This window comes from Papilio machaon, chromosome 13 (genome assembly GCF_912999745.1).
Source record: "Papilio machaon chromosome 13, ilPapMach1.1, whole genome shotgun sequence".
Lineage (NCBI taxonomy): Eukaryota > Metazoa > Arthropoda > Insecta > Lepidoptera > Papilionidae > Papilio > Papilio machaon.
This window is the reverse complement of record NC_059998.1, coordinates 509378-522452: the sequence shown is the minus strand read 5'-3', so window position 1 is coordinate 522452 and position 13075 is coordinate 509378. Positions and strand designations below refer to the sequence as shown.

At 33.8% G+C, this 13075-nt stretch overlaps 1 protein-coding gene across 2 annotated transcripts in view; it reads left to right on the top strand.

Annotated features, from left to right (window-relative positions):
- The window catches only part of LOC106719302, a 32409-nt gene extending 19652 nt beyond the window's left edge, over positions 1-12757 (top strand). For both annotated transcript variants that reach the window (XM_045680639.1, XM_045680638.1), the window contains exons 5-6: positions 9939-10067; positions 11736-12757. In XM_045680639.1, the coding sequence (XP_045536595.1) occupies positions 9939-10067; positions 11736-12725 (1119 nt within the window). In that variant the 3' untranslated portion in view covers positions 12726-12757. The remainder of the gene's footprint in view (positions 1-9938; positions 10068-11735) is intronic.
- Positions 12758-13075: the final 318 nt, after the last annotated feature.

Below are 13075 nucleotides of genomic sequence, written 5' to 3'. Positions count from 1 at the left end.
TGGTGTGGACGGACTTTTTGCGGCCATTTCGATGTAAGGAAGCATGCCCGAATATTGTGCGAACTTTTTTAAGGATTTAAGTTTCGTTTCATTTGACGTATGTCATTTAAAATTTATCAACAGCTGCCAAATAATTGCAACTTATTTATTTATCGATAATAATTATTCTTTTTATTAATTAATTCCAATTTAATCCATAAAATTAGTAATAATCAAAAACTACTGGAGTTATGCTTTGTGGTGTTGAGATCTTTCGATCTGTTACGCATTTGTTCGTTACATCTTAGTACCTCCATCTTACTAATTATAAATTCGAAAGTTTAAATGGATGGATGTATGTTTGTTTCAAGGTATCCCCGGAACGGATGAACGGATCTTGATGAAATTCGGCACAGATGTAGAACATAGTCTGGAAGAACACACTACTATTAAGTTTTTTTTAAATTCTGCGCGACGGAGTCCCGAAAAGCAAGTAATATTATAAATATATATGTCTGTCTCTATATATGTATAATATACGAGTATATGGCGGACTATTATTGGTCAAAGCAGTAGTGGTGAGGTTTTCTATGGAAATTTCCGTAAGATTACCAAATAAAAACATCTTGGAATCATTGAAAATGTAGAATTTAGCGTCAATTGAAATGACATGGAAACGTTTATTTCGAACAATTAGTAACCATCTTCTAATTATTGTTTTGTAATATTATAATAATTTTTTAATTTTTTTGATAGAAAACTTTACATGCTACTATGAAAGTGCTATGTACTTTTATGTACATATATGTATTGATTTAGTAGCAAATGTGAAAATTTACTTTTAAAATGTAAAAAAAAAATATAATTAATGAAATGAAATTATTAAAAAAACTTCACTAAAAATCGCAAGGATTCCAAAACGTAATGATAATTATGTGCAGCCAGACAAACTTACCTGACCCGGTCATAAGAGAAACTATAAATAAAATAATTCATTAGTGCCCCATGTCAATATCAAAAAGTACCACAAGGTCCTTGTCACAAGATTTGTCATGTGTTGTGTTGTGTTTGTCTAGGTAGTAATGTTTTACATATTTTGTAACATAATTAACTGCGATAACAACGCCTGTCTCACCGGGCGAGATAAGTTTCTTGCATTATACCATCAAATTCATTATGTGTCGGCCATTTTGCGATATCAACGTCGTCGGCTTTTGATCGAGTGTTATTGTGCAACGCTCGATCCTTGCAAAGCCAAATGTGTTTTGACTTTAAAAGGTTAATACGTATTCATTTTCAACTTAAATAACTCAATGCATGTGAAAGATACGAAAATAAAATTATTTATATTTTACACTAGCTGACTTCAGAAACTCCGACCGCGTGGAATTAAAAAAAACGTAATAAGTAGCCTATGTGTTCTTCCACACTATATTCTACATCTGTGCCAAATTCTGTCAAGATCCGTTGAGCCCTTTTGAAGATACCTACAAACAAACATCCATCTAAACATTCGCATTTATAATATTAGTACGATTATTTTCTATTTCATAAAATTCGTTATCTCATAATATATAAGTTAAGTTATGTGAAAAATAAAATATCTAAATAAAATTTAACCCGAAATTAGGAAATAACGTAACGAAACCTACACATAACTTGCAAAGGAATTTAATCATTTCGCGAGGTTTAAACTAAGATGTAACAATCTTAATTTTGACGAGAATCAAAGATAAGCTGCAAGTTGTGTAGACAGACATTTATAAGAGTAGTATTTAAAAAGGGGTGAAAAGAAAAATGTATTCCAAAACTTAAAGTCAACCTTTGCTTTGTTATAACAATTAAACCTGAGTCTTCTAACGCGTCATTTCTGTAGATAATGGCTCCAAAAAAAACTTGGTGCCGAAAATGGGACTCGTTATTTATGAATGTGTTTCATTGTATCTGAATTCCATACGCCACAGCCACGACAGTCTTATGTTGCGAAACCCATTTGCTGTATTGTCTTGCGTTGTTCAGACCGCAACCCGAATGCAATACCAAATTAATCTTCCATCTCTAAAGATGGAAATGTGCAAAAAATAACCTTATTTGTATCGTATTAAGGGTTTGTTTTTTTGCTATACGACGGTAAATCTGTTTGTGGTTTCGCAGCATCTTTGTTATTTCGCGTTTGTTCGAGAGCTAACGGTAATTCAGGTTTGGAAAGCGCCTATGTAAAAATGTTCTCGGAATCGCTATTTATTTTCTTTATGTAGTACATAATATGTTTGTTGTGCAAATGTACTGTGTTGTAGAGTCGTGTTCAATGCAATTGTCGTTTGTATTTTTTTACTTTGATTTTAAAGATGATTTATGCCTACGAAGGAAATATATTTTTTTATGTTTACCCCAACAATACCTAAAAACTTTTACGTAAGAATTAAAGTTGGTGCTACAATGTTTTGTTGCCGCGATCTGTTATTCTGTGCTTATAATCTCTTTACACAAACTGCTTTCTTGTGAGCCTTTTATCTCATTAAATATATAATATTAGGTCCTTACATATGAAATTGGCGTTTTGTATGGGAGGAACAAAAAGTCGAATATTTTTTAATATAATACATTTAATTAATCAAAGTATGAACCATTATTTTCTATGCACTTTTGCCATCTCATAGGTAGTTCATTGATCCCTTTACTAAAAAAACCAGTCGTACGGGAATCAATGAAATCTTTGAAGGCGATTTGGACTGCCCCATCGGAGTTGAATTTTTTCCCTTGCAAGAAGTTATCCAAATTTCGAAAAAAATGGTAATCTGTTGGAGCAAGGTCCGGGGAGTACGGAGGATGTCTTAGACTTTCCAATTGAAGCTCTTCTAATTTAGTAGCCGTCTGTTGCGCAGTGTGTGGTCTAGCGTTGTCGTGAAGCAGCAGTGGCGTGGAGCGATTGACCAGCCTAGGTTGTTTAGCCGCTAGCTTTTCCATCATAGTTTGCAATTGCTGACAATAGACATCAGCCGTAATAGTCTGGCCAGATTTGAGAAAACTGTAATGAACAATACCGGCACTAGTCCACCAAACGCTTACAAGTAACTTTTTTGGGGTTAATTTTCGCTTGGGGCAGGATTTGGCTGGCTGGCCAGGATCCAACCATTGCGCTGAGCGCTTCCGATTATCGTAAAGAACCCATTTTTCATCACAGGTAATGATTCGGTTTAAAATACCTTCATTATTGTGCCGGTTTAGTAATGTAACGCAACAGTCGACGCGCGTTTGCCGGTTTGCTTCAGTCAATTCGTGAGGTACCCACCTTTCAAGCTTTTTAATCTTCCCAATTTGCTTCAAGTGAATTAAAACAGTTTTATCACTAACATCGCAGCCTGCAGCTAACTCGGACGTGGTTTGCGATGGATCCGCTTCCACAATAGCCTTCAACTCTTCATTATCAACTTGAGTCTCAGGCCGTCCACGGGGCTTGTTCTGCAGATCGAAATTTCCAGAACGAAAACGTTGGAACCAAAAACGAACTGTGTTTTCTTTTGCAACACGACCGCCATACACATCATTCACCCTTCGAGTCGTTTCCGCAGCACTAGGCCACGGCGGAACTCGTACTCGTAAATAATGCGATATTTTAAGTTTTCCATTTTGTAAAATGAGTGACGCAAACAGAAAAAAACAGAAGAAAAAAAACAAATGAATGACGGTCATCGAACCACAAATACATGAGTCTATAGCTGTACAAATTTGAATTTGGAATTCCTTACCAAAGAGGAGAAATTCGTGATTAAAGTGGCCAGTACGAAAAACGCCAATTTCATATGTAAGGACCTAATATTAGCACCTATTTTCATAGTTGTCAGTAAACAAAAAAGTGTCAAAAACACCGGCAGTACATCTTTACGTTGTGTTCAATAAATATCGTTTAGAACGGGTCGTGGTTCAATTCCTGACATTAACGAGAGAAAGCCCAACTCGGCTCGGAGAATTTCCGAGAACAAATGTAGAACTTGTACTTTGGTGGCTTGACCCTTGCGGCTTGTGAAATGCTTGTTATTCTGAAGCACTGTAATTGTCGATTACATGGGAATTAAAAAAGACATAAATAAAGCTATTCATTAAGTTAAATTTGAATCTGTTCGATTTAAAATTAATATACAAAAATCTTAAATTAATATCACACTAAAAGACGTCTCTTTAGTTCATCGTAACGAAGTAAATTGATAACGTGTTGTTATTTAAAGAAGGCGTATTCCGGGTTTGGCTTAAAACAAAAGCTACGTATCTAACCCATATAAAAATCCATTAGATATAAAGACAGAACATTATTCAATTTCATATTTGTTTGTGACATGACATATCGTGTACGAACAAAGACGTTCATGTATAATACATTACTCTGCCCACATTGTACTTCACACATGTGACTCATTGCTGTGTACAAAACATGCAGGAAAATTAGCCACATCTGTGAAAGTGGTCCATTGACATTAGCTGACAATATGGTGAAGAAGTAAAGGCTTACAGTAAAAAAAAAAACATCGTTATGCGACAATGACTTACCTGAGAAAGAATTCGAAGATTTGTGCATCAAAAATATTCCTTAAATCTCATAGCGGGTACTAATTACGCGTAAAATGTAAGTAATTTTGTTAATAGGTAAGCACCGATTTTCATATTACATTACATATATATTTACATAACGTGGTTAAAAAAAAGGATGTGTGCAATGGATTTAATTCCGACTTCTCTTTTCTTCCGGATTCCATCGGATCACTTCGTCGATGGTACCCAATAATCCCTTAAGGTTACGTCAGTACGGTCTGCAGATTATAAAGGTTAAAATAAAATATTTTTTTAGTTTCTTTTTTGGTTGATATATCAAAATAAAGCTAAATCTACTGATAGATAGACTTAAAATTTTGCACAGAAAATACTGTTATTACGTTGGTGTGGTTTAGTAAAATTATTTGAAAGTGACAAATCATTTATCAGTACAAATAATTGTGTCCCCATTATTAAAAATCCTTCACGAGGATGAAGTGGAGGGCGTCAGTTATTTAAAAATTAAATGATCAAGTTAACTTTTATGCCGACTGTACCGAGACGGCCTCCGGGGCTCCGACTTGAGCGTGTTATTTACCGTTTTCGTAAAGTTAACGCGAGCCAAAGAATTATGCTTTAATCTGTCACAATCTGAGTCCCGGGTCCCGGGTCTCGGGTCCCCGGGGAGGTCCATTACTTAACGAGATCTTTGTAATTTAGTTATGGACCAAATTAGTCTGACTGAGAAATGATGACGTATTGTTATGTTTAGACTTCACAAATTACGTTTAAAAGGTTTTCATATTCTATGAAATTTATACTTTTTAGGACTCGAATATTTTATTTAAAATTAATTAACGTTAATTCCATATTGACACTTACCAGTGTTTCTTTTAATAAAGCAAGATAAGTTATTTTAAGCACGTTCAAGTACAAGTTTTGAGTTCACATTGATAGGCATTATGTATCCAAACAGAGAGTTGTTTTTGGGTTTTACTTAATTTTATGTATCTATATGTTATTATCTTACTTAATATTATAAATGCGAAAGTTTTTATGCATGGGTGAATGTATGTTAGAAGGTATCTCCAGAACAAATCAACAGATCTTGATGAAATTTGGCACAGATGTAGACCATAGTCTGGAAGAACACATAGGTTAATTACGAAGTTTTTTTTTAAATTCCGCTCAGACGGAGTCGCGGGCGACATATAGGTATATATGACGAGACATATAGATACACATTAAGATAAAAATTGTTATGTGATATTCAAAATTGCAAGAATTTTACTTAAAAAAAATATTCGTAATGAAATACTGTAATTATAAATGTGTTCATAAATCTATCAGTTAGTAATATAATCAATAATTTCTCGTGTGACTACATATAACGGTCAGTAGCGAACTTTCTCCATCATGTTACTCAAATAATTTTAGAAAGTTAAGTTTGAAAATATCAACATACGAAGAAGTTACATCAATTCGTTATTCGGATAAGACTTACTTTACTTACTTCAACAATATTTGTTGGGTGCACGAATTGGCCGGGTCGACCGGTGCAATACCACGACCACACAGAAGACAGGCGTGAAGTGGAAGTAATTCCGTGGTACCGAAGGCCTAATTTTAGTCCTCTTTTCTTTCCCACCCTTTTCTTATTAGGAAAGGATGGGAAGGGGAAGTGGATTTGGCGGAAGAGGGGACGCATAGGAAGGAGAAATATCCTCTTTCTGTGCGTCCCCTTTTCCGTTGATTAAAGGTAGGCAACGCATCTGCGGATGTCTACAGGCAACGGTCGCCTCGCTGTTGTGGCGAATCCAGGTGGCCGTTTACTAGTTTGCCACCTTATGATATAAAAAAAAAGACTGTACATCGGAAAAAATTGTTTCGTTATATTTATAAGGGATGATTTTAATTTTTTATCATTATTTTTTTTAATAGTCACGTAATTTGATTATTCATTTGAATTACATTTCATTAACAATGTAAGATTCACGATACTAATAAAATTAAGCCAATGAAGTAATACTTTGACCATTGGAATCCGATACCAAAATCTTTTTATAAAAGATATCGTCATACCTGTTATACTTGACACAACAGAGAATAATATGTTTTAAATGAAGAGTTGTGGCCTCGGAAACCAACGATTAGTCATTGATAGGCAATGAAGACATCTAATATTTAAATGCGAAAGTTTTGGTGGATGGATGAATGTTTGTTGAAGGTATCTCCGTAACGGTTCAGTTGATCTTGATGAAATTTTGCACACTATTTATTAAGTTTTTATTTTTGAATTCCGCAAGGACAGAGTAGCGGGCGACAGCTATTATTAATAAGTCAATGAGAGAATAGTTTTTTATTGCAATGGTACAAGTGAAAATTAGTTATTCCTAAACCGCTTAAGTGACGTAAAAGTAAATTCTACAGTCTAGTTGTTAAGATTTGATTAGCAAAATTATAATTCTTTTGATGTTTTATCCATAAAAAAACTAAATTATGTTTTATACAGTTTTCTTTCGAAACTTATTCTCTAAGACGTTTAAAAGACATAAAGCTGATGCAGTTGCGGGGCGCGGGGCGTGGGGTGCGGAAGGGCGGGGGAGGGTGCAGCCCACTCGGCCGTTGCCAAAAATCTAGTCAAACTGGCTTCGACGACGCATGCATGCGTGAACAGAAGCGGTGTGGAGATGAAACTATGATAGAACAATTCAATGATTTTCATAACAAAGTACATTCGATCGTTATTGATTGTTCAAATGCGAGATTTCTAGAGACTTCTTGAAACATCTTCCAGTGGCTAATACGTATAAATATTACGATGAACAAAATAAGGTTGTGTTATGCTTATATTTGGATAACAGTCATAAACAAATTGAAGCAATTTTGTTAGACCTTAAAAATATTTCCACATTATTTCAAGACATTGTTATCAACTAAAATTAGTTATACTTAGGTTCATATATAGACAAATCGGCATCTTTTTTTTGATTTTCGCGATTATTAAATTAAAAAAGCCACGTCTCCACTCATTTAACTGTTCGGTTGTTAGATAGTGGTACAGCAAGAGTAGGTGCATCTAAAAAGTGCAACTCGATTGCAAGAGGCTGCGCGCCTGCAAAAAACTTGGCCGAAATCTGCGGCCGACGACCGGCCATCGACCCCATCCCCGCTTAGATATAACTGCCATCTAGGTGTTACAAGGTGACTTATATGTTACATGTATGACTTATGTTACACGTTAAAAGTATGACTTATATGTACAAGTGCTAATTAGAAAACCTGATTATGTTGTGATACATTAATGTTGGACTTTTATTTAGTTTTTCTTTATATCTGGCATCTTTTTATAAATATATCTGGTAACGCAATTTTCTTATATGTTAAAACTAGCTGACACCCGCAACTTCGTCCGAACGCAATTAAAAAAACGTTATAATCAGCCTATGTGTCCTATGTGTCCTATGTGTCCACACTATGTTCTACATCTGTGCCTAATTTATTCAATATCTATTGTGCCGTTCTGAGGATATCTTGAAACAAACATCCATCCATCTAAACATTTGCATTTATAATATTAGTAAGATTACAATAAGTTCTCTGAAATATTTAACATACAATCATAGTCATTTAAAACACTATTTACCCCAAAAATAAAACTAATCATTTTTACATCCATTTATTGTATATAATTTTTCACTATTATAGAAAAATAATTGCAATATAAAATTAGTCATTTTTTTGGTTCGCGTATTTTTTTGAAAATGCAGTTTTTAAGGTCATGTTTTATTTCCAAGTTTATTTTTTACATTACTAAGATGTTATTTATTATGTGAAATATATTATTTTTTACACGAAATATGCATTATCATACAAAGATAAACTCTTGACAATTTTTGTATTAAAATAACTCATTATTCGTCAGTCAGGTCGTCTACACCTGGACGCGGTGCGTTAGCTATCAAAAATCGAAATACCACAGTTTTTTTAACGAACTTTTTGCAACTCAACTTGCATTAAAATTTTATGAAAATATTTAATGAAAATTAAACTTTAATACGTTTGACATAAAAGTTAGATTTATTTAACAATCAATTATTTAAAACATGTTCTTTAAAAATGCATTGAATTCTTATGATGAGATACTACAAAACCGTTCAATCAAGACCTACCATACTTCTCTTTTACATATTCATTTCTTTGTAAGGAAAGGAATTAGACATAGCTTTAGGGGCCAGCAATTTCTGGTTTTTATAACTGAACCAAGTTGTAAGATTAAAGTGATTAAACATTGAAACGTAATTGAAGATGTTAACAGACATTCAATTGAAATTGAGAAACAGTGTAAAATACGAAAAAAGAATCTTTGTCCTAAGATGAAACGTATTAAAAATAATTGTAGTCCGCTATAACTGTTGCTATTCTTATATGAACTATTATTTAATAGTAAAATAGCAACCAAGAGATCCAAATCTAGTAATAGTTCTAAAGATCAATTATCGCGTCAGCCTTTGCCTTGCGTATGTACGTGGGCGGAGGTGAACGTTTCGTCAATACACGAATCATTAGCGGCCTCCGAAAGGCGATGCGGCGAATAGAACGTACCTTTGTGTCCTGAGTTAGTCATCACAAGCTTTGCTCGAGAGATGAGAGTAATCTTTATGGATACGTAAAACATTGTTTAGACTGACGCTTCTAAAGACGATTTTGTACTGGTTTATCACATCGTTTTCACAAAATGAGATCAACTGCGCGGGATATTTTAGGTTTCGTAAACATGTTGCAGAATTATCGTCTTCCAACTTCCCGATTTAATCACAACACTGTTATTTTTTTTTTAATTTTGAAATGTTTTTGATATTTTGTCTGAACGTACGTAGGGTGAGATTTTCACAATTATTTTTTTTATATTCATATAATTCTGTTATGAAGTACCAGTATTAAAATTCAATATCTTTTGGAATTGTAAACTACAAAGTTTTATTCTTAGAGTGATGTAATCTTCTGGAAACTTATTGCAAGACGTAACCTTTGTCCAAAGTGTAAATTTATACGCGGACAAGATTTAAGATGCTGATAAAAAAGTTATTGTCAACATGTTTAGTGTCAGAATCGTGAAATCGTCGACTTTTTTAATATTTTTAAACTATTACAGTTATTTAAACAATCGTCGTATTCACTACGAGTCATAATTACATGTAGTAGTAGATCAGCTGTTTATATTGATGTCCTACTTAATCTGTCGTCAAAGTGTGACCATAAAATCCTATGGTCCAAAAATTTGTGTTACAACATGTTAACTATATTTTTTCAAATAGAATGAGAGAATCAACAATATGTTTTCATACAAGCGATTCAACAGTGAAAATGCACCTTAAGATGTGTTCTCGCGTTCAGACAGTAATAATTAAATCAATATTTATATTTTTCAGCGAAAATCAAGTGAAGATGGCGCTGGTGTAGATGGATTGCTGGGCGGGGAGTCGCAGCCCGCTAATGGCTCCATCTTCACTATGACACTCAAGAACAATCACCTCATCGTGGAGACTGAAGAGAGGAATGTATGTATCCATGTCCAGCTGACGAAAAGTCCTCGAATAGTAGTAAACAGGTCGACGCAGCGTAGGTTGGTCTCCCGCAAGAAGAACCGTCGTCATTAAGGGGAGGCACAGGACCGGGTGTTGTAGCAATAGATGGGAGAGGCCTTTCAGCAGTGGGTGAACTGAGGCTGATAATGGTGATGATTGTCAATAGAGTTATTTTGTTGTTTATGGTGTTAAAATCGTAGAATATTATCAAAATATTAAATAATACAAACATTGTTTTACGCTAATGCAATCAATTTGGTACCGAGTATTTAATTACTACTACAAATTGGTACCAAATTCGACTTTTTTTTAAAATTAAGATGTTAACTTTATAAATTATTTAAATATTTTTTGACTGCTTATTTTACTTTGGTAATTAAGATTCCGGACAAGAGTTTAATATGTTCTAGAAACCATTTTACTTTCGAAATAAAAACAAAATTTGTTTTTTGCTTAATCATCAAGTATTTTGGTATATGTTTTCGTTCACCTCAAGTATTGTTGGAGTGTCAAAATTCAGTCGTAATATTGTGAGACTAGTATTTGAGTCGATACATTTTGGGTAATATTTAGGTTAAAATCATATGTTTTTCAAAGACATTTTCCGACAGAGACTTTTCGTATAATCAGAATGTAATAAATGCAATGAAAAAGAACAAGTAGCATTTTACTTGACTTTTTACTTGAGGAAAATAATAAAAAAAAAATCTTAAGAGTAAAGTATATTTCAAGGAAATATATTGAGAATAATTTCTACGATTAAAACTGTTATTACGTGATAAGGTTCATAATATATCGTATCAACCATACTGCAAGTTGAACGGTAAAACTTTGAGTAACCCGCCTTAATGAGGTCTAAAGTTATTTATCTAGCTCAGTAGACCGCTTAAGTTTTTAATTAAAATAATTTATAAACTAGTTTATCATTAAGAGTCTTGGTAGTTGTTCAGACATTAAATTACTTAACGTTTCAAAGACTCCAGATATGAAAATATTTATTCAATAAAATGAAATTTTCATTTGAGGCAACACAGAAATATTCATTTGAGTTAAGATAGCATTTTGTTACTCAGTTGTTTCGATACTTTATAAGGCTTGTTAGCATAATTATAAATTGTTAATACTGGACTACAATACAGTCGCTTCAAATACTCATATTTGTTTTAACTACTTACATACGTGGATCTGTCGTAAAGCTCGCGTGGTCGTGTCAGCAGTTGTAGTTTATTGTTCGCAATTTGCTGTTGCGCGGGTTTCGGCGGGTCAATGATCCCCTGGAATGCTCACTTCCTATTCTAAGAAACACTTCAATAATATCTTTGTGTAAATTCTAGTTTGCATGAGAACTTGTTTTCGCGATTGTGTCATTGTTTTGCACCATTTTAATGCGAATTTCTTTTTATTTTACCTTTTATGTGCTCAACTGTATTGTGACTTATTCGCGCATTAGCCTTTCGTCAGCACAATAAAATTGCTTAAAGTTATGCTCGTGGAATATCTAGAGTTATATTTATGTTGTTATTGTTATGGTGCGTACAAAGATCCTGAATTAAACCGTAGTTTTACGATAGAAATAGATGAATTAATCGAGTAACTAACCTGTAACATTGTATCATTAAATTAAGTTATTTTACTTTACAGGATATAACGAAGAACGGCCGTGAAACCAAAATGAAGTATTCACCAGACAACGATGGCATTTTCGTAGTCGAAGTACAGCAGTCTGCGGCATATCGTCCGTGCAAGTCAATCCAGAATTCACCTCCTCACGACCCTCAAATATCAACTAACCAAGCTTTAATACATCGCATCCCAGAAGAGTTAGAAAGAAGGATTATGGAAGAAGACAGTGAAAGAAGTATTGAAAAATTCGAAAGACAAGCGTTAGCACTATCGAGTACTGGACTTTCGATCTCGGATCTTAGCATGTCTTCTATAGGATCTCATAACGTGAGTTATTCTTACGGTAGCCAGATGGGGTATGAGCAGGGACCATTTGGATATCCAGTTTATACCGGTTATGATATATCTAAAGATGATACTGATGGAATTACCCATGACAATTCCCAAGAACCACTGATAGGAAAGACGCCAACTGATCCAGATAAGCCAGTTGTCACTGCAGCTATTTTTAAGCAGGATTCTATAATTGGTAGCGAAGCTTTACAAGGACCTGGTTACTGCATTGAAGGCTCTACTGATGGACCTCTCCTATCCGATGTACAAGCTAGAGAATACAGCTTGCAACATATACATGATCTAAAAGAAAGAAAAATGGAAAATGGTGTAGCTGTACAGATATATGATAAAAGTAAAAGTCCGGAGAAGAAAGAAAAATCTGATTACGTTTCTTTTCATTTAGATAACAAGCCATCTTCATCTGGTGAAGTAGTTGAGAAGAAAACAGAGGATTTACCTTTAAAAGATGTTACTAAGAGTAAAAGAGGTTCTCTACCGACAATTCGAGCAGATGTTTATGAATCAGTGAAAGAAGTGATTTTGGCTGGATCTCCGAAGTTCGAGAAGTTACAAAATGAGGTGTCACAGGAAGGTTTCGGTTACGATAATTCTCCGCCAATGATCACCATCACGGAGGAGAGTGAGTCCGGCAAGTCTGATAGCACCAGCTAAAGTTGGCAACATAAGTTAACTGTAAATATAAGTAAGGATATGACCGAAATGTTTCCGAATATTTTTTGATTCATTTCAAACTGGAAATTTTATTTAACGTATTTATGTTATTTTATGATTTAATTTATTTATTAATCTATTAAAATGTTTTTTTTTAATTATTAGAATATGATATTACTATTAAGTTTTTAGATGAAATTTTTTTTTTTATTAATTTTTATGGTCTTCTATTGAGTATTATATACGTAAGGTTCGATGGGATTTTTTTAGGTATTATTTGAGATAATAATATTATACATTTTATCTATAAAATTGTAGACGTATGCTCTAAGCTTTAGTGTTGTTGTTTT